The 23,192-nt window shown below is 40.7% G+C and overlaps 1 protein-coding gene and 1 non-coding gene across 7 annotated transcripts in view; both read left to right on the forward strand.

The window, feature by feature from the left end:
• Nucleotides 1-21,520, forward strand: part of HEATR3 (HEAT repeat containing 3) — a 69,577-nt gene extending 48,057 nt beyond the window's left edge. For 2 of the 6 annotated variants that reach the window (XM_040497978.1, XM_040497982.1), the window contains 2 exons: nt 6,664-6,754; nt 20,170-21,520. In XM_040497978.1, coding sequence (XP_040353912.1) covers nt 6,664-6,754; nt 20,170-20,175 — 97 coding nt within the window. In that variant the 3' untranslated portion in view covers nt 20,176-21,520. Of the gene's footprint in view, nt 1-6,663; nt 7,108-20,169 lie in introns of those variants that run through there. The other 4 variants (XM_040497979.1, XM_040497983.1, XM_040497980.1 and 1 more) reach the window with 3 other exon arrangements.
• Nucleotides 9,030-9,136, forward strand: LOC121010065 (U6 spliceosomal RNA). Its single transcript, XR_005780987.1, has one exon. It is a non-coding gene; the product is annotated as a U6 spliceosomal RNA (small nuclear RNA).
• Nucleotides 21,521-23,192: the final 1,672 nt, after the last annotated feature.

Raw genomic sequence — 23,192 nt, forward strand, 5'->3', positions numbered from 1 at the left:
TTTCCCACTCACATTCCAGTTCTGTGCAAGCTGGGTGGCTCTCTTGGGAATCTAGGATCCTTCTTTTACATGCTTCCACGATATTGGAGTCATTTTCTTTTAGCCTTATGGGTGACTAAGGAGAGAGTGACCTAAGGATCCCACTTGCATTTTAGGGCTAAGCCCCAAAGTGGCAACTATTATTTTTGCCCACATTGCATTGGCCAAAACCAGTTCCCCACCCTAACCTAACAGCATTAGGAGGCTGAGAAATGGAGTCTTAGTCTGTGCCCCAAAAGAGGAGCCAGAATTGGTCAGCATGTAGCCAGTCCGTTGTATCCTCACATGTCAGCAGGCAGAATTGGGTCAAATACCTCTTTCTGCTTCTACCACTGATAAGGGGATGGAATTACTGTGGTTGGCTTATATTAATCACATCTCTGTGAGTCGAGATTTTCCTCCTATACTTCAATCAGAACAACATGTTGCAAATGATTGAACACAAAAGCAGCACTTACTGGGGCCATCTTTCAGCCACAGAAGGGAGTTAATCACCCCCTTCACTGGATTTTTTATAAGATAAAAAAGTCATTATGGTTTAAACCAGTTGATTCACATTTTCTGTTACTTGTACAGAATGGAAGTGGAAACCATATGACCCTCTTAATAGATGAAAAAAAAAAAGCATTTGAAAAAAAAATCTAACACTCTTAGCAAACTAGCAGTAGAAGACTTTCTTAACCATTTAAATAACATCTACAAAAACCCTACAGCTGATGTCATACTCAATGGTGAAAGATTGAATTATTTTTGCCTAAGATCAGAAATGTGGCAAGGATTTTCATTCTGACCACTTATGTCCAATATTATATTGGAAATCCTAACCAGTGTAATAAAGGAAAAAAAAAAGATAAGTAAAAGGAATATGTATTAGGAAGAAGCAAGACTGACTTTATTTGCAGTTGTCATGTATTTAGAAAATTCTTAAGAACATATAAAAAAGCTACTAGAATTAGTAAGATCACAGGATACAGGATCAACATTAAAAAGTCCGTTGTATTTCTATATACTAGCAATGAAGAATCCAAAAAGGAAATTCAGGTAATAATCGTATTTGTGTTAGCATCCAAAAATGTATGAAGGAATACATTTATAGAAGATACATAATAGATGTACATTGAAAACTACAAAACATGGTTGAGAGATGTTACAGAAAACCTACATGAATGGAAAAAGTGCATGGATTGGAAGATGACATCTCTCCCCAAACTGCTGTATAGCTTCAAGGCAATCCCAATCAATGTCTCAGCAAGCTTTTCTGTAGAAATTGACAACCTGACTCTAAAATTTATGTGGAGGGGCACCTGGGTGGCTCGGTCAGTTGAGCATCTGACTTCAGTTTAGGTCATGATCTCATGGCTCATGAGTTCGAGTCCTGCATTGGGCTCTGTGTTGACAGCTCAGAGCCTGGAGCCTGCTTCGGATTCTGTGTCTCCCCCTCTCTCTCTGCCCCTCCCCCACTTGATATCTCTCTCTCCCTCCCTCCCTCCCTACCTCTCTCTCTGTCTCTCTCTGTCTCTCTCTCTCAAAAATAAACATTAAAAAAACTTAAATTAAAAAAATAAAATTTATGTGGAAATGCAAAGGACTTAGAATATCCAAAACAACATTTTAAAAGGTGAACAAATTTGGAGAACTTCTACTACCTGATTTTAAAACTTATTGTAAAGCTATAGTGATTGAGACAGTACAATATTGTCATAAGGAAAGACATAAAGATCATTGGAATAAAATTGAAAGTCCAGAAACAGACCGATAATTATATGGCCAAATGCTTTTCCACTAAGGTGCCAGATTAATTCAATAGAGAAATAATGGTCCTTTTAGTAAAAGTGCTAGAAAAACTGAAATCTATATGGAAAGAGATGTATTCAAGAGTCAAGGCTTAATAAAATTAATACTTTTTACTAATTCATTAAGCACATTTTTAAAAATTACAGTCTACTGGAGTGCCTGGGTGGCTCAGTCAGCTGAGCGTCCAACTCATGATTTTGGCTTGAGTCAATCTTATGGTTCATTGGGATCAAGCTGTTCATTGGGCTGTGTGCTGACATTGTGGAGCCTGCTTGGGATTCTCTCTCCCTCTCTCTCTGCCCCTCCCCTGCTCTGGCATGCACACTCTCACTTTCTCTCAAAATAAATAAATAAACATTAAAAATAAATAAAATTTCAGTATGCTTAACATACAGCATCAAGCACATTCTTAAGTACAGCTGCCTCTTTTTTCTGTAAGTGCATGATAGGGAAGAATACAATTACTATTAGTGGAGTTGGTGCCAATGCCTTGATTCATAGTAGTCATAAGCAGTTTTATGAGCCCTTGCTTTTGTGTCTACAGATCAATATGTCAACACAGCAAAAAAGGCAAGTCATGGGGCCCTTGGCTGGTTCAGTCAGTGGAGCATGCGACTCTAGACCTCAGGGTTGTAAGTTTGAGCCCCACATTGAGTATAGAGATTACTTAAAAATCTTTAAAAATTGGGGTGCCTGGGTGGTTCGGTTGGTTGAGTGTCTGACTTTAGCTCAGGTCATGATCTCATGGTTCATGGGCTTGAGCCCTATGTCGGGCTCTGTGCTAATGGCTCAGAGCCTGGAGCCTGCTTTGGGTTCTGTGTCTCCCTCTTTCTCTGCCCCTCCCCCACTCACACTTTCTCTGTCTCTCAGAATAAACATTAAAAAAATTTTTTTTAAAGGGCAGTTACATTTTTATATTTTTGCAAAAATAGTTATGACCTTGTGGGACCCTTAAAAGGATCTGTGGAACACACTTTGAGAATGGCTAGTCTAGAAAGAGGTAAAAAGAGAAAAGGAGGACTGAGACCAAGACTTGAAGATGTCCTGGTTGGAGGATGAACCTGAAGAGAAACACAGAAGGAATAACTTAAGAGGTAGGAGAAAATCCAGAAGAGTGAAAAGGCAGGGAAGCCACAAGATTGCTTTCAGAATGTGGACAGAACCAATCATGTGGAATATGGATTAAGGTCCACTGAGAGGAGAGATGAAGAAGGTCCCACTGTTGAGGGACATGGATGTCACTGGTGATATTAGCAACAGCTGTCTCTACAAAGTGATTCCAGGTCTGAAGTCAGATTTGAGGAAGATGGGGAAGTGAAGCTGGTGCAGCGGGGAGTCTTCAGGGGGATTTGTCAAGGGCAAAAAGAGACCAGGCGGCAGCTGAGGGTTGGGGTCACCATTGCTCATTTACTCTCAGTGAATGAAAGAATGAATGAATTGGTGATGCATTGGATGTGGACGATAGAGCAAAAGAAAATCCTGTGGCTGGGTGGCTCAGTCGGTTAAGGGTCCAACTCTTGATTTCACCTCAGGACATGACCTCGCTGTTCATAGGTTCAAGCCCCACATTGGGCTCTGCGCTGAGAGTGTGGAGCCTGCTTGGGATTCTCTCTCTTTCCCTCTCTCTCTGCCCCTCCCCTTCTCTCTGCCTCTACTTCCCCTACCCTCGCCACATGAGCACGTGTTTCTCTCTCAAAAATAAATACACTTAAAAAAAAAATCCCAAGGGGACACCTGGTTTCTAGCTTCTGGAACTAATCATATAATGGTCTATTTCTTGAGATGGGAAACTAAGGCCCAAGTGTGGTAGAACATACCTGTAGTTTGAGTTGAGAAAGAATTTGCCTAGAAAATTTTAATTTCCTTTTTAAGGATGTTGGTTTTCTTCCCCCCATCCTCATAACCCATTTACTACTTCTGTTGGTAAGAAGCATTGAGAGTTTCCAGGTCTTGGGTTATATGCTTTTTCTAGTTAAAAGTTCCCTTAGTTAAGAAAAAAAAAAAAGTTCACCTTAGTTCTACTATCTAACCAAAAAAATGTTATGTCTTTATATAGTAGAAGATTCTCAAATTTTGCCCTATTAGAGAAATTTGTATCTTTAATTGAAACTATTTTGGCTCACTTAATTGAGCATTTTCTTAATTTAATGAACAGAATTAAATTGAGTTATGCTTTTTCTATGCAGAGTGAGAAATTATAAGCAAGTGGTTTCCAGTATTTGCTTAAATGTATTTTTATCCTCCCTAATCTTATATAGGGATCCTAATTTTGAGAACACAGCTGCCCTAAAATTTTAACATTTTCAGCGATATATGCCTGTCCATGAAAAGAACAAATTCTTTTGAATAAAGGAGCTTCTTTAATTACTTCCATTTAGTATGAAATCAGGAAAAACACTTTGCTACTCTCATTTATAGGGACCAATTTCTGGAGTTTATTTAACATAAAAGACAAAGTTATTCAAGTAAAATCAAAAGAAATTAAGAATTTTTTTAATGAATGCTATTGAACTAATTGGAATAGTGGATCGTTTTTAGGGCCACCAGATTTTAAATTACAGACAGTAGAACAGTTACAGGACACGGAGCTGAAATGATTTTACAAAACTGTTTGAAATCATTGCCTGACTTTTTTCCTTTTTTATTTCTTTAAAAAAAATTTTTTTTAATGTGTATTCATTTTTGAGAGACAGAGACAGAGCATGAGCAGGGAAGGGACAGAGAAAGAGGAGAAGACACAGAATCTGAAGCAGGCTCCAGGCTCTGAGCTGTCAGCACAGAGCCGGATGCGGGGCTCGAACTCACAAACTATGAGATCATGACCTGAGCCAAAGTCAGACACACTCAACCGACTGAGCCACCCAGGTGCCCCTTTCCTTTTTTATTACAAACATCAGTGTACAAAGTCAGAAAATGTTTAAAATTGTCTCAGTGTTTAAAACATTACACACTCTAATAACAAAATCAACTATATTATGCAATTATTTTCACTAAAATTTGCACATAAATTTAATGCATCTCACAGTTCGATAAAATATCCTGATAAACCATCCCCTTCCTCCAAAATTTAAAGCCATATGAACGATATGGAAGTTTTCACTTTTGGTCTTTCACGTTGAATTATAAGGTAGAATAAGTTCTGGAAAATTCAAAACGTGACCTTTTCCCATTGCTCTATTGAAAGAAGTTATAATTCCTTTAAATTTTTTTAAATAAGTTTTATTTATTTATTATGCTTTTAAAGTTTATATATTTATTTTGAGAGAGAAAGAGAGCACTAGTGGGAGAGGGGCAGAGAGAGAGAGGGAGAAAGAGAGAATCCCAAGCAGGCTCTGTGCTGACAACATGGAGCCCCGTGCAGGGCTTGATCCCAGGAACAGTGAGATCATGACCTAACTAAGAGTCGGATGCTTAACTGACTGAGCTACCCAGGTGCCCCTCCTTTAATTTTTTAACGTTATATTTAACATACATATCATAAAACAGGTTTACATGTATCTGATAAATAATTAATGCCAGAAAAGTCCGTGAAAAATTTTTGTGTCTTCCATTTCCTCCCCCAAAGGTACCCCTACTGGTTTTGCATTCAGCCTTCCAGAAATTCTCTTCGCATAACAAAGGACATATATTTGTTCTTCTCTTGTTTTGGAATGCGAATGGTAGCTTACTCTTCACACTGTTCAATACCTTGATGCTGTTAGTTAATATCTTAGAGATCTTTCTGTATCAACATGTACAGAACTGCCCTCATTATTTTTGGCAGCTCTATAGAATTCCATTGAAGGGTTGGAACCATAATTTAGTCTTGTCTTAGAGAGGAAACCAGCCCTGATCTTTAATCTAAACGATTAGACTCTGGAGCCAGACAGTGTGGGCTCCAATCCTGACTCTACCCCCTTCTCACTGTGTAAACTTGGACAAATGACTTAATTTCTGCACCTCAGTTCTCTCATCTGAAAAAGGTAATAATGAATAATGACAGTGCCACTGAACAGGTTTGTTGTTGAGGGTTGAGTGAGTGAATATTTGTAAGACACAGAACAGTGCCTAACATGTTAAATGCTATACAAATGTTCTTAAGTAGATGGATATCTAGATTGTTTCTAGTCTTTTGCTACTACAGATAATGCTGCAGTGAATATTCTATTACTTGTATGACTGGGCACAAGATCCTAGAGTTTGAATTGCTAAAGGGCAAAAAGAAAAATAATATATATATATACACCCTTTCTCTGATGTATTTTTCTCTTTAGTACTTAAAACCATTTGACATATACATTTATTTTTTTATGTGTTTACTTATTTATTTCGAGAGCATGCGTGAGCAGGGGAGGGGCAGAGAGAAAGAGTCTGAAGGAGGCTGTACACTGATAGAACAGAGCCCGACTCAGGGCTCCATCCCATGACGTGAGATCATGACCTGAGCCGAGATCAAGAGTTGGACACATAACCGACTGAGCCACCCAGGCGCCCCTGGCATATATACATTTAGAACTTTGTATTTTTAAAAATTTTTTTAAATATTTATGTATTAGTTTTGAAAGACAGAGAGACAGAGCGTGAGCGGGGGAGGGGCAGAGAGAGAGGGAGACCCAGAATCTGAAGCAGGCTCCAGGCTCCGAGCTGTCAGCACAGAGCCCGACGTGGGGCTTGAACCCACGAGCCGTGAGATCATGACCTAGGCCGAAGTCGGACGCTCATCTGACTGAGCCAGCCAGGCACCCCAAGAACTTTGTATTTTTAATTCCCCAAATTGTCCCAAATTTCTTCTTTTAACATTTGGAAAGAAAAATGACAACCAGCAACCTGAGAAAACTTCCTGTGTTCTAGATTTTTAAAGACGGCTTTAGAAAGCACCAGGCATCTGGAAGCCACGTGTCCTGTAGCTCTCACCACGCTCTTTCCTGCTAGAGATGAAGAGGTGAGCAAGTCCCTGTTCCTCCCTGTCTGTGCGAGGGGGGTGCTTGCAGAGTCCCCGTAGAGAATGAAAGACCTGTGAGTCTCTGTGATCTGTGTAATGACATGGACGGCGGAATAAATTCTGGGGGAAAAAGAAGAAAGGAGGCCATTAAGTTTACTTAGAAGTTTCAGGAAGAAAGGTGTGGCAATGCTGCTTTGCACACATCTACCCTCATCCTTACCCCTTTGGTGCACATTGGCCTGACTTCCAGCTGCCAGCCCCCTGCCACTTCCTTGCCTGAGGTCTTTCTTTGGCCCCTACGTCCTCCTTGGCCCCAACATGACAGCTCAGAAGTGTAAGGAGTGGATGAAACTCACCCACCCCCTGACCCGCCACCCTGAGAAAATCCCTCCATCATTGACTGGCAGGAAGAAGTGTGTAAATAAATACCCAGCACTCTTGCCCCCTCTGTGGGGTGGCTCTGAGATCCCAGAGTTCTCCCGCAGGATTAAGTCTTAGTCGCTCACACTGGGACCCTGTTTGAAAACAAACCTTTATTGCTGCCTTCGCTTCGCTATCTGATTTCCCTTCTCCCACGCTGATGTCTCCTGGGATCACCTGCCACATAAATCGCTTGCACTTGACACATTGGCTCAGTGTCTGCTTCTGGGAGAACCCAAAGCAACACAAGGCATACATTAAAGTTGTGTTTTAGGGGAGAAAATTGTGCGTGTGTGAGATTTATAAATTCATAAATTTACATTCGAGGTGTGTAATAGCTTTGTGCATTAGCCATTCATGGAATAGCGTTAGTCAATGTGCAAGGCGATTATCTTAGATTTCTCGCCTTAGGATAGAAGATAATTCTCATTTCCAGTTATCAAATTAATTTCCTTCTGCAGATATCAAAGATTACTTAAGTCAGTTTATATCTCTATTTAATAGAAATTAATTTGATTTGAGATTAAATTATATTTCGTCTACTTAGGATCAGAACAACATAGTTGTTTGAACTGGGAAGACAATGTATTTAAAAATTCTAGGGGTGCCTGCATGGCTCAGTCAGTTAAGTGTGGGACTCATGATATTGGCTCAGGTCATGATCTCACAGTTCATGGGTTTGAGCCCTGCATCGGGCTCCGTGGTGACAGTGCAGGGTCTGCTTGGGATTCTCTTTCTCTGCCCCTCCCCTGCTTGCACACACACTCTCTCTCAAAAAATAAATAAACTTAAAAAATTAAAAATTAAAAAAAATTCTAGTGGGAAAATCTGACAACACGTCCCACATTTGTCATGTCACTGCCAGTTACAGGGGAGGCAAGTTCAAGAGGGAAATCTCTCACCCTCAAACTGAAAATTGCCGGTGGGTTCTCAGCTCCAAACAGCGAACTTCAAGGCTACGTTTTGAGATCTAATCTAGGAGTGTGTGGATGGAAATTCTTGCTGAACTACGGGTGAAAGTACAGCTGAAAAGCCAATTGCTAAGTTCTTACACAGCAGGAATGAGATGAAATGAGACCCTGGAAAATCGGAGCAATAATAAACCCTGGTTTGAAGAACAGTGTTTTCGTTTAGGAGAGACAACAAGTATAAAAAAATTTATAAGAACTTGCTTATCTAAACCGAGCCTCCTTTTCTGCATCTGTCAAGGGGGATCACCTTGATGATTACTTGGATAGGTCTGGGGATTCATTTATTTAAAAAAAATTTTTTTTTTAATGTTTATTTATTTTTGAGAGAGAGAGAGAGAGAGAGAGAGAGAGAATCCGAAGCAGGCTCCAGGCTCTGAGCTGTCAGCACAGAGCCTGACGCAGGGCTCAAACTCACGATCTGTGAGATCATGACCTGAGTCGAAGTCAGATGCTCAACCGATTGAGCCACCTAGGCACCCCTGGGGATTCATTTAAAGAATGAAAATAAGTCACCCCTGGGTGACTCAGTCGGTGAAGTGTCCAACTTCGGCTTAGGTCGTAATATCACGGTTCATGAGTTCGAGCCCTGAGTCAGGCTCTGTGCTGACTGCTCAGAGCCTGGAACCTGTTTCAGATTCTGGATCTCCCACTCTCTCTACCCCCCCCTCTCAAAAATAAACATTAAAGGGTCCCCTGGGTGGCTCAGTTGGTTGAGTGTCTGACTTTGGCTCAAGTCATGATCTCACAGTTCATGAGTTCGGGCCCGAGTCGGGCTCTGTGTTGACAGCTCAGAGCCTAGAGCCTGCTTTGGATTCTGTCTTCCTCTCTGTGTGTTCCTCCCCCTGCTCACGCTCTGTCTCTCTTTCTCTCAAAAATAAAGATAAGTGCTGTCTTTGGCAGCACATATACTAAAATTGGAATGATACAGAGAAGATTAGCATGGCCCCTGCACAAGGTTGACAGGCAAATTCGTGAAGTGTTCTATGTTTTTTTGATCTGTCTAATCTGATACTAATAAAATATTGTTTTAATTACTGTAACTTTATAATAAATCTTGATATCTAGTACAGCAAGTCTCCCCACCTTGTTTTGTCTATTTAAATTGTCTTTGCTATTCTTATATGTTGGCATTTCTATTTTGAAATCATATTGCAAAATTCCACAGAAAAAAATTGGGGATTGTTTTGAAAGCAGAAGCAATCTGGAGAGAATTGAACACTTTTGCAATAATGAGTCTTCTACTTTAGAATCAAGATATATCTCTGTCTCTTTAGGACTTCAAAAATTTTACCACTATATTCTATTATACTCTGTTAGGAAGTTTTTCACAGATTTTGTTAAACTAATTCCTAGGAATCTGATATTTTGAACCTGCTATGGATGGTTTCTGTTCATAAAATTTATTTGCAAACTGCCACTTGAATTTAGAAATGCAGTTGGTTTTTGTATGTGTCACCTTTGTTAATGTTACTTTGCTTAGTCATTTCATTCAGATTATTTCCCATATTTAACACTTTAATTGCTCCTTGTTCCTCCCTGCACCTCACTTTCCTTCTGTCTTAAGATCACCCTTTAGTGTTGCTTGTAGTGCAAATCCTATCACTTTTCATGGTCTGAAAATGACTGTATTTAATCTTTTTTTTCCTAGTTTGCTTGTTTGAACTGGAATCCTAATAAAATCTATATACATGGTAATAAATAAATAAAAATAAATAAATAAATACAGGAAAAAGGTAACCATTAAAAAAATACAAATAAAGTTGTTACTAAACGACCTGCTTTTTTTTTTTTTTAGCAATACATTTTTAAATTTTTTTTTTAACGTTTATTTATTTTTGAGACAGAGAGAGACACAGCATGAACGGGGGAGAGGCAGAGAGAGAGGGACACACAGAATCGGAAGCAGGCTCCAGGCTCCGAGCCATCAGCACAGAGCCAGACGCAGGGCTCGAACTCACGGACCGCGAGATCGTGACCTGGGCTGAAGTCGGACGCTTAACCGACTGAGCCACCCAGGCGCCCCTAAACGACCTGCTTTTAAGAGGTAGAATGACATGAGCTTCTAGGAAGATCTTCCTCAGAGCAGTGTTTATACCAGCAAAAGATGGCCAGCTACCTACATGTCGCTTTCACAGGGGTATGGCTATATCATTACAGCCCTGTCTCCATGTGCAGTTCTGTGTGGAGTTAAAAAAGGAGGCAAGTAGTCACGTGGACTAACACTGAGAGATGTCTAAGACTGTGGAGAAAAGAACATTACAGAAAAAAATGCTCACCTGTATTTTAAAAATACACTATATGATTTTATAAAGATACACATGTATGTGGCTGTAAGTGTGTGTGTGTGTGTGTGTGTGTGTATTGATTTTTTTATTTATTATTTGTCTCCCCTACTCGATAGTAAGCTCTATAAAGGCAGGGACTGTGTTTTATATGTTTTGTTCACCACTAGACCCTCAGTGCCCTTAGTAGGGGCTCAGTACTTATTTTTATTTACTTTTGTGTGTATGTGTATGTTCCTTTTCTTTGTGGTAAAATATATATAACATAAATTCACCGTTTTAACCTTTTTAAAGTGTATGGTTCAGTGGCACCAAAGAGATTCACACTGTTGTGCAACTGTCACCACCATCCATTTCAAGAACTTTTTTCACTCTCCCCCACTGAAACTTTGTTCCCATTAAACATTAACTCCCCCCCAGCCCTTGGCAACTACCATTCTACTCCCTTTCTCTATGAATTTAACTACTCCTGGTACCTCATGTAACTGGAACCATATAATTGTTATTTTCCGACTGGCTTATTTCATTTAGCATTGTGTCTTCAAGGGGTACCTGGGGGGCTCAGTTGGTTGAGTGTCTGACTCTTGATTTCATCTCAGGTCATGATCCCAGGGTCGTGGGGTTGGGCTCTGTGCTGAGTGTGGAGCCCGCTTAAGATTCTCTCCGTCTCAAAACAAAACAAAACAAACAAAAACCATTATGTCTTCCAGGTTTATTTATGTCTTAGCATGCATCAGAATTTCCTTCCTTTTTAAGGCTGAATATTATTCCAGTGTGTGTGTGTGTGTGTGTGTGTTTATTTTCCTATACAGCTATCTCTAGCTATCTATATCTATGTTATCTATCTATCTATCTATCTATCATCTATCTATCAAGAGATACACACCATATTTTGTTTACACATTCATCTGTTGATGGACACTTGGGTTGGTTCTACCCTGTGAATAATGGGGCTATGAAAGTGTACATATATAATGAAGTCTCTGATTGCAATCCTTTTGGGTACATATCTAGAAATGGAATTGCAGGATCATAGGATAGTTCTGTTAATGTTTTGAGGAACCTCCATACTGTTTTCCATAGCAGCTGCACCATCTTCTGTCCCCTCCAACAGTGCACAGAAGTTGTAGTTTCTTCATGTCTTTGCTGACATTTGTTATTTTATATGTTTTTTGAAATAACAGTCCTGAATGGGTGTGGTCAATAGTTATTTTCTGAATAAGCAAACAATATCTCTAAAATTAGAATAATTACTATTTATTGCATTGTATTTTATCTAAGGATATTAGGGTTATCAAAAGAATACTTTTGAGAGACACTTTTCGACAGCAAGAACATCGATGTCCATTTTATACAAGATATCTAGTAGGCCCTAGGGCAAAATATATTGTTAAATCCAAGTTACTGTTTTAATTTAGATAAATAATGTCCATTGACAATGTCCATTTAATACAAAACTATACTAAAAGATCTTTAAATATCTTGTCCTATACAGTTTAATTTGTGGTGTGAAATTAAATATTTTTAAAGTATTTTTTAAAAATTTATTTATTTTGAGAGAGAAAGAGAGCACGTGCACATGCAACTTGGGGAGGGGCAGAGAGAGAGGGGGACAGAGGATCTGAAGCAGGCTCTTCACTGTCAGCGCGGAGCCTGATGCGGGGCTTGAACTAACGAATTGCAAGATCATGACCTGAGCCCAAGGTGGATGCGTAACCAACTGAGCCACCCAGGTGCCCTTGAAATTAAATATTTAAACACAATAAAAAGCAACATTCATCCTCAAGTAAATTACACATAGAATTACTAGATGACTCAGCCATTCCACTCCCAGGTATATACCCAAAGGAACTGAAAACAGGTATTAAAATAAAAGCTTGTATGTGAATATTCATTACAGCATTATTCACAGTAGCCAAAACGAAACACCCCAAATGGCCATTAATGGATGACTGAAAAAACGAAATGCAGTATATTCATACAGTGAAATATTATTTAGCCGTAAAAAGGAATAAAGTACTGGGGTGTCTGGGTGGCTCAGTTGGTTGAGTGCCCAATTCTTGAATGTTGGCCCAACTCATTCCAACTCGTGGGATCGAGCCCCATGTTGGGCTCTTTGCTGAGTGTGAAGCCTGCTTAAGATTCTCTCTCTCTCTCTAAAAATAAAAAAAAGGATTAAAATGAATAAATTACTGACGCATGCTACAACATGGATAAACCTTGAAAACATTAATCTAAGTGAACGAAGTCAGGAACAAATGCCACATATTATATGATTATGTTTATATGAAATATCCCAATAGGTGAATCTATAGAGACAGAAAGCAGATTAGTGGTTACCAAGGGCTGTGGGAGGGGAGGATGAGGAGTACCTGCCCCCCTGGAGTGATGAAAATGTTTGGAGCTTGATAGAGGTGATGGTTGCACAACATTGGGAATGCACTAAGTTCCACTGCATCATATCCTTCTCATTGGTTAAAATGGTGAAGTTTTTGCTATGTGAAATTTACCCCAATTTTTAAACAAAAGTCACATACCTCCACACAGCAGTGTAGGCGGGTGGAGTACACAGAATACAGAAGGGTAGAAGGGACAGCCCCTCCCCGCCATTCTCCAAGTCCCTCATTACCTCTGAGGTAATGACTCTCAATGGTTTCTTACAAATCCTTCCAGAAAATATTGGTGCTTAAGCTTTTTTGTTGTTTTAATAGAAATTGGATCATATTCTATACACTGCTCTGCACCTTGCTTTTTCCACTTAATGATGTATTAGTGATTTCTCTATGTCAGCATGTTTAGTGCTGGTTCATTTATTTGAACAGGTGCATAGTAATATTTTATTGACTGAATGTACCTTAATTTGTTTAACTAGCCCCCTCCTGATGTATGCTTATGTTGGCTACTGCACACAAAGCAACTTTGGAAGATACTTATTCAGAGATCTTTGTGCACACATGCAAACATGTAAGATAAATTTCTTTTTTTAAAAAAAATATTTATTTATTTTGAGAGAGAGAAAAGAGCACAACCAGGGATGGGGCAGAAAGAGAGGGAGAGAGAGAATCCCAAACAGGCGCCACACTGTCAGCACTGAGCCTGATGCGGGGCTTGAACTCACAAAACTGTGAGTTCACAACCTGAGCTGAAATCAAGAGTCAGACTCTTAACCAACGGAACCATCCAGGTGCCCCACATAAGATAAATTTCTAAACGTAGATTTGTTGGGTGCTGGGGACTCTATTTGTGAGCTCCTTCCCCATTCATATGTTGAAGCTCTAACCCCTAATGTGACTCTATTTGGAGACAGAGCCTTTAGGGAGGTAATTAAAATTAAATGAAGTCATAGGGTAAGAGCCCAAATCCAATATGACTGCTGTTCTTACAAGAAGGGAAGAGACGCCTGAGCTCTTTCTCTTTCTGCATGTGCACATGTAAGGGCACAGGGAGAAGATGCCACTTTCAAGCCAGGAAGAGAGGTCTCACCAGAAACCAACCTTGATGGTCTTCCAGCCTCCAAAACTGTGAGAAAATACATTTCTGTTGTTGAAACCACTCGGTCTCTGGTTTTCTGTTACGGCAGCTGGAGCCAAGTTAATACACTGGGTCAAAGGATATTCACATTTTTAAATTTGATAGATAGGACCAAGATAGTCCTCTAAAGCTTTTTCTCCACTTTATTTTTCCACGGACAGTGAAAAAGACTAGTTTCTCCCATACCCTCACCAGCACTGGGTATTATTATACTGTTTAATCTTCGACAATCTGAGAAACACAGATTTTTGTGTATTGTAATTCAAATGGGTGCTTGAAGTTGAGATTTTTCCAAATGTGTGTGTGACTTCTAATGAGTGAACTTTTTATCTTCCTACTCCAACCCTGGAAGCACATTATATGGTATCACATGAAGGCGGGTCCAACTCCACAGGGACATTTCAAGAAACTTTCTTATGCACTTTCCTTTTTTCTTGCTTCTTGCATATTTTATGAGTTGGAATGGCTACAAAAGAAATAAAAGTAAGAGAACATTATTTAGGGGTTTCTCATGTTTGATACTAAGATATGGAATTCCTAGTGATTTGGGAAAATCATATAGTATTATAGGTCATATAGTACTATATAGATAAGCATAATCCTCCATTGGAGTCAAATTTTCTCAACTTCCTGATGACAGTGAAATGGATTTGAACAGTTTTAGAACAGAAGTGATTGCTACATGTGAATGCAGCACTATTACAAATAGGGATGGGAGGGATGTGCACTTTTTGCGCTTTGAAATATATTGAGCTAGACCATTTCCCTGATCATTCTTTCCTCCTTCTTACCCCTTGGGAGTCCAAAGATGTGCCACCAGGACACATCTTTATACCCCAGTGTTAAATGATGGTGGAATAGGGGCACCTGGGCGGCTCAGTCGGTTGAGCGACCGACTTCGGCTCAGGTCATGATCTCGCGGTCTGTGAGTTCGAGCCCCGCGTCGGGCTCTGTGCTGCCAGCTCAGAGCCTGGAGCCTGCTTCTGATTCTGTGTCTCCGTCTCTCTCTGCCCCTCCCCCACCCATGCTCTGTCTCTCTCTGCCTCAGAAATAAACATTAAAAAAAAATTTTTAAAAATGATGGTGGAATGAATGAATGAATGAATGACAAAGACACCAATTAGTTAAAGTATCCGAGTGTTTCCGAGGAAGGATGTTATTTTGGCCAAGAGGCTGAGTGCAGCTTTTGATCTTTACAGCATTCAAAGTTATGACCTTGCAGCCACACATTGGCAAGTTGTGTGGCTTGAGCAGATTGAATAAGCTGATACAGCTTTTGTCACCTGTGAGAAATTGTAATCTTTTACACACACATGCCTGTGCGCGCGCGCGCACACACACACACACACGCACATACAACTAATTATGATTTAAAAAGCTAGATAGAAATGCTATCTTATAACTCACTGCTTTTTAGCCATCAATTCACAGATGTTGATTAATCATTGAACATTCATTCTGGTTGTGTGTTTTCAGGTCCAGTGTTCGAACTTTGAACGAGGTCAATAATCTTGTGTTGCTGTGGCCACAGTCCCTCACAATGACTGAGAATGAATAACCGAGTCTCAAATATTCTCTCCAGACTTGGGATACATGACTTGCATTATATTGTAAATGTGTTATATAGACTAGTTTCAAAGCAGACCAGGGCAACAAATTTGAAACTGTTCCACTAACCGGATGTGGCAGTGTTTTTTGTTTTGTTTTGTTTTGTTTTGTTTTGTTTTGTTTTTGATAGGTGGTAACCTCAGCAGCTTCCATTTGTGGCATATGGTGTGTGACCTCCCAGAGGTCTGTGCTTTATTCTCTGACTCACTTTTCCTTGCCGTGCAATGGGTCCTGTCCATTTGTTCTCAGCCTGCAAATTTTCAGTTGACTTTTTTTCACTTCCACCAAACAAATACAGAAATTGCCCCTTACTATTTGGCTGCATTTTTCAAAGCCTATTAGACTGTCCAAAGACTTCAGGGTAACTCTGTAACTTAAATTATCCAATTTTTTCTCGAATGAAATGTCTTTTGGGCTAGATATACAGTAAGGGAAAAGCTTGGCACCCTGTGTCGTGCATTTTACCTTAGAAAAGGCCCCTGTGGCTTGACTTACATATGTCCAGAAATAAAATTTGCCTTTCTGCTGCCTTTTGAGGCAAAGCATGATGTACATGTTCCAAACATACTCAATTCTGTCTGTAGCAATTCTCGTGGTGAAGATGCTTGCCACAAAACGTCCTGGAGGGGAATCAGGTGGAAATGAATAATAGAGTAGGTGGTGCTTGGACAGGGAGGGCAGAGCACCAGTTACGCGAGTGAGTGCTGAAGAAGTGATTTTATTTTGGAAATCATTAAAATGTGAAGTCATGTGTTGTATGCATCTATGTGTTTAAGCAATACAAATTTTGAAACCAAGAAGACAGCCCCAATAGTCTCCGAATCGCCTCTTGGGTCATTCTTCCCTTGTTTTAAAGAATAGCGCATGATCTCAGCTAAATAGTTCTATGGGCTCATCCCGTGAAACCCCTGAGGTCTGACAGCCTTCCTTCCTTCATTCTTTCCCGTCTCCTATTGCTGGCAGTTTTCTTCCTGGGGTGGCTGATGAATCTGTGCTTCACACCCACACTCATTAGCCAATAACTCAAATGGTTACTTGGCCATATCCTTAATGTTCTCACTTTTTGCAATATGCCTAGGCAGAAAATCTTCCAAATCATGAAGTTCTACTTCCTTTTAGCTTAACAATTCTATCTTCAAGTCATTTCTTTCTTTTTGGATTTTACTATAAGCAGCCAGGTGGAGCCAAGCCACACCTTCAACCCTTTTTTTAGAAATTGCTTCAGTTAAATATCCAGTTTCATTGCCTGCAATTTCTACCTTCCACAAAACTCTAGAACACAAACACAGTTCAGCCATGTCTCTGCCACTTTATAGCAAGGAACGCCTTTCCTCCAGTTTCCGGTAAGACGTTCCTTATTTCCATGTGAGACCTCATCAGAATGGCCTTTACTGCCCATATTTCTTCTTCTTTTTTTTTTTTTAATTTTTTTTTTCAACGTTTATTTATTTTTGGGACAGAGAGAGACAGAGCATGAACGGGGGAGGGGCAGAGAGAGAGGGAGACACAGAATCGGAAGCAGGCTCCAGGCTCTGAGCCATCAGCCCAGAGCCCGACGCGGGACTCGAACTCACGGACCGCGAGATCGTGACCTGGCTGAAGTCGGACGCTTAACCGACTGCGCCACCCAGGCGCCCCAGCCCATATTTCTACCAACATACTGCTCCTGACCACTTAGGGATTCCTTAAGACGACTGAGGCTTTCTCTACCGTTCTCATTTTCTCTTTCTGAGCTCTCACCACAATTACTTTTATTTATTTTTATTTTATTTATCTTTTATTTTTTCAGAGAGAAACAGGGACAGAGTGCGAGTGGAGGAGGAACAGAGAGAGGGAGAGGGAGACACAGAATCTGAAGCAGGATCCAGGCTCTGAGCTGTCAGCATAGAGCCCGACATGGGGCTTGAACCCACGAACCGTTAGATCATGCCCTGAGCCAAAGTCGGACGCTCAACTGACTGAGCTACCCAGGCGTCCCTCGCCAGAATTACTTTTAAAGGTATATTCATGGGGCATCTGGCTGGCTCAGTCGGTATAGTGTGTGACATTAGATCTTGGGGTTGTAAGTTCGAGCCCCATGTTGGGAGTAGAGATTTCTTTTTTTTTTTTATTTATTTTTATTTTTTTTTTCAACGTTTATTTATTTTTGTGACAGAGAGAGACAGAGCATGAACGGGGGAGGGGCAGAGAGAGAGGGAGACACAGAATCGGAAACAGGCTCCAGGCTCTGAGCCATCAGCCCAGAGCCCGACGCGGGGCTCGAACTCACGGACCGCGAGATCGTGACCTGGCTGAAGTCGGACGCTTAACCGACTGCGCCACCCAGGCGCCCCGGGAGTAGAGATTTCTTAACAATAAAATCTTACAAATAAAGAAATAAAGGTCTGTTTGTGCCGTGTAGGCTTTCTCCAGCATGAACTTCCAAACTTCATTCTCTACCCCATTACCCAGTTCCTGAGCCACTTCTGCATTTTTAGGCATTTGTTACAGGAGAACCCCCACTTCTCATTTTCATATATATGACCTATTTGGATTTGTTGTACAGTCTATACCCATATGTAGAGATTCATATGGAGATTTATTATGAGGAATTGGCTCATACAGATACGGAGGCTAAGAAGTCCCACAGTCTGCTATCTGCAAGCTGGAGACCCAGTCAAACCAGTGGTATGGAGTGCTACGGAGTCTGAGTCTGAAGGCGTGAGAACCAAGGGTGCCAGCAGTGTAAATATTGCTCAGAGGGCTAGAGAAGATGACATGAAATGTCCTAGTTCAATCAGCAAGGCAAGAAAAAAGGGACAAATTCTTCTTTCCTCTCTCTTTTGCTTCATTTGGGCCCTCAACTGATAGGATAAGGCCCACCCACATGGGGGAGGACAATCTACATCACCAAATCCACCCATTCAAATGCTAATTTCTTCCAGGGCCATCCTTGCAGACACACCTGGAAAAAATGTTTAATCTGGGCACTCAATGGGCAGTCAAGTTGATACATTAATTAATAATCATACCAAATAACTTTTTGGAGGAGAAGGTCTGGACTGCATTTCAAGTTATGTATGTTCTAGCGAGAGAATATTCTGGAGTGAGATTTTGATGGTTCGTAAGAGCCTTTGTCTTTAGAAATGGAATTTCTCTGCTTCGGCTGCTCAATGACAGTTGACAAAAGCAGTTGTGGGTGACTACCTTCTTAGGCAAGACCACCTTATCCTCCTTATTCTCTCTTTCCCACAGCAGTGATATGTTAAAAAGAAATGGTAGAATGCAAAGGGTTGTTTGAGTGCTGGATCTTGGCTGAGTTTCTGGGCTTCCTCTCTGGAGAATGGCTGTCCAGGGACAGCCTGCTTTGCAAGCTCATGGCCAAGGATGCTATTTCCCGTACAATAGGAAAGATGGTTGAAGAAGCTGCTTTACCAGCCTTGTATAAACTTGAATCTGGAAAATGTCTGGAATTTTTTACAGATTGGTCAGAAATTCTGGCAGTTTCTGTTTTGTTTTTAGTTGCCATTAGGCTAGGCAAGCAATTCTCTGTGGGTGCTTTAGCACTGCCATGGTCAAATTCTACAGAAACACCGACCAAAATGGAGGTTATCCAGAAAAGGCAAATCTATAGAAATAGAAAGTAGATTAATATTTGCCTGGGCATGGGGTTGGGAAAATGGATTGACTACAAATGAGCCCTACCAATCTTTTTGGGGTTGGAAACATTCCAAGATCAGATTGTGGCAATGGCTGCATAGATCTATAAATTCACTAAAATGATTCATTAAATTGTACACTTCAAATGGGTGAATTTTATAGTATAGAAATTATACTATAAAGCTCTTAAACATACACACACACATACACATACACACACTCCAAAGATCATAGGATGGCACAGAACTTGAGCAATTTTGTTTCTAAGGAATAGAAGAGATTCTGACTGGGGCACCTGGATGGCTCAGTTGGTCAAGTATCTGACTCTTGGTTTTTGGCTCGGGTCATGATCTCACCATTCCTGGGTTTGAGCCCCACATTGGGCTCCACGTTGGGCTCGGGGCTGTCAGCAAGGAGCCTACTTGGGATTCTCTCTCTCCCTCTCTCCGCACCTCTCCCCGCCGCCCCCCCCCCTCCCCCCCCCCCTCCAAAAAAAAAAAAAAAAACAACTTAAAAAAAAGAAGAAATTTTGATTGTCTGGAACAAGACACGGGCTTCCACATTGCCTATTATTTTGAAATGTCATTGAAACAGATTCTCCTACTTGAAATCCTGTTTGTATTCATGAAGGAGAAAAAAACATGGTACAATGATGTATATTGTGTGCAAAAGGGGAAAGTTCGTGAATGGGGCCTAAGCCCGATTATTAACACCTGGAGCAAATACGTCATAGCCCAAACGCTGAAGATACTAATAATTTATGACTTACTATTCATGGTTCTTGTTAACTCTGAAGTAATATAGTCACATACTGCCTAAGATTTAATTATAATGACAATTATTAATAATACCGTGCAGTAGTATGTGTGTGAAATTTCCCTTCAGTTTTATCCAAGTTGATAAATCAATGAAGTCATATTTAAATTTGCTTGATAACTGGCTTTCTTCTCATTTTTCCACTCAGTTTTGACTCTGCAGAAACTTGATGTTTCAGTGAATCTTTCAAGTTGAAACCATCGACTCAACATTTTCCCCCCTAAGAATAAGAATACTGAGAATGAATAGGACATTAGATTATGGAGCAAAATGTCTGGGTTTGTGATAGCTGTGTTTTTTTGGCTCATCAATTTAATGCAGATGGTTTTAAAGACTGTAATAAGTGTCTGTTCTTTTGTTCTAAATAGCAAAATGAAAAGGTTGAGTAATCAAAATTTATTATTGAAATTAGTGTAGTCTATCTCTTTGGATGCAGTTGTAGATTATTTTGAGACAAAACACTGCAGATTTGTTGGGGGAAATGAATACATTTTTGTGTATATAATATTCCCTTCTGTTTTACTTTAAACTGGATGATCTTTGAGGAAACTTCCGCAAGAGATACTTTATAATTCTATACCATGGTACACATTCAACATTCATTACAATTTTATAGCATGGCATACATTCAACACTCAATTACATTTCCTTGCCATCTTGCACACAAAGTACATACCTGCCTCAGGGCCTTTGCACTTGTTATTCTTGTTGCCTGATGGATCATTCCCTAGATGGTCATGGCCCACTGCCTCATTTAAGTCCCTGCTCAAATATCACTTCCTCAGAGCAGCCTTCCCTGATTAGCCTATCTAAAAATAGCACACTGTCACTATCCCTTTTGCTGGCTTTCTTTTTCTTCATAGCACTTATCCACTGTCTGACTTTATATGCTTGCCTTCCCACTAGAAAGTAAAGTGCATGAAAGCAGGAACCTCATCAGTATTGTTCATTGCTGTATCCCCAGCACTGGTACATAATTTGCTCAAGACATATTTGTTGAAATTAATTGAATAAATTGCAGTTTGACTTTAGATATTTACCTTTTTTCCCTCCATAACCAGACAGTAAATTCATGGAAGGCAGCCAAAGACCCTGGTTGCTTTTTGATCCTCTCTAAAGCAATTAGCTCAGTTCTGCATGGATGATAGACATTCAACCAAGATTTACTGAATGAATGCCCTGAAACATGGATGTGTTGTTATGGGGCTAACCAGTCAGCATTCCCTGCAGGTGAACAAACAGTAATGTCTTGCCTCTCAGCCCACACTTCACAAGGTTCTTTTATTTATATTAACTCATTTGATCATTTTGCCAAAACTTTAGTAGTTCTTGAGGTTTGTCTAAAGAAATGAGCTTTCAGATATAACAAATATTAATTTCTGACATGAATACTTAGTTTGAATACTTTCTTGCTTAGATATCAGTGGCATTTAATGTGTTCTTGGATGCCTGAAAAAATATTTTTAAAGACTGAATAATGCTTAAAATAAACAAATAAATAAAAATAAAAACAGCTATCTTGTCATGTAACATGTGCAGGGAGAGATTTTTGGAAATGTTTAACAAAGTCTTCAAGGTGATTATATCTAGACAGTGGGACCTTGATAATGCTTATTTTTTTCAGCTTTTCATTTTTCTTGGTTGATTTTTAAAACAAATTTGAAGTTGTCAAAATAAACCTGTTTCTAAAATGCTTTATTTTTATATCATTTGTCAGTAGGTATAGCCTAAAAGGTACCACTATTTTCCTGGCTTTGTAATTCACAGTATACAGCAAATTTCATTCTGAGAACACTTTTAATACTGATATGTAGTAAATCAACAACCAATGAGATGAACCAAAGTTCTTTAGGGTTTTTTGGAGGGGTATGTTATTCTCTCAGCAAGAAAAACGGTAGAGCAGTGCTTTATAATTTGACAAATACTTTTTCATCTTTGCCCAAAACTACAACAACAACAGTCAACAACAACAATAAAAACTTTCCAGGATATTGGGGGGCACCTGTCTGGCTCAGTCGGTTAAGAGCCCTACTTGGGTCATGATCTCATGGCTCCTGAGTTCCAGCCCTGTGTTGGGCTTTGTGCTGACAGCTCAGAGCGTGGAGCCTGCTTCAGATTCCGTGTCTCCCTCTCTCCCTCCTCCTCCTCCCCCACTCAGGCTGTCTCTTAAAAATAAATAAACGTTAAAAAATTTTTTTTTAATTTTTTATTTTCAACGTTTATTTATTTTTGGGACAGAGAGAGACAGAGCATGAATGGGGGAAGGGCAGAGAGAGAGGGAGACACAGAATCGGAAACAGGCTCCAGGCTCTGAGCCATCAGCCCAGAGCCCGGCGCGGGGCTCGAACTCACGGACCGCGAGATCATGACCTGGCTGAAGTCGGACGCTTAACCGACTGCGCCACCCAGGCGCCCCAAAACGTTAAAATTTTTTAACAAACAACTTTCCAGGATATTGAGCTCCCAAAATAGAAGGTCAAAATCAGGCATCAGGGACTCCTTCTGGACTTTGGACCAACCTCAGAGGGCACACAGGAAACATGGTCACTTATTTTTTCTCAGTATTTAAAATACTTAAAATTCCCTTTTCCTTGTAGTTTTTACCACAGGAATTGGGAAGACATGCAAATAACCACTTTGTGGAAAATCTCTACTGATGCCAACGATATTGGGCTTAAAAGGTTTGGGGGTTGTTTTTTTTAAGTTAATTCTGAACCGAGGAGAGCTCTCTATGGCTGTCGGTGCACCTGATGGCAAGTGAGAATTCTTTACACGCCGAGCAGCTTGTGTGCCAGTCTCCATGCCTGTGCAGCTGTGCGCGCTTCTGCGTGCGTTATGTGTGCAGAACGGGTTTTGGGTGTGTGACGGTGGTTCTGAGCCCCTGGCTTACAGACCCAACGAAGATGCGCGTACATCCATGCGGGCTGGCGCAGGTCTCTCCAGTCTAAGCCGGGGCGGGGGAAGCTCCGCCAGGGCCTGGGGTGCTGCACGCGTGGCGCGGGGACCGGTGGGGGAGCCCGCGCAGCCCGCGTCCACGCAGGGTCCCGAGCACATGCTCGGGAGTGGGGCGCATCTTCTCCCCTCCCCCCGCCCAGGCCCGAACCCGACTTGGAGCGGAGTTCTCGAGACGGTCGCGAGAGCGTTGCGGGGGGGGGGGGGGGGGGGGGGGGG

Source organism: Herpailurus yagouaroundi, unplaced genomic scaffold, assembly GCF_014898765.1.
Source record: "Herpailurus yagouaroundi ecotype Mexico unplaced genomic scaffold, PumYag 190, whole genome shotgun sequence".
Lineage (NCBI taxonomy): Eukaryota > Metazoa > Chordata > Mammalia > Carnivora > Felidae > Herpailurus > Herpailurus yagouaroundi.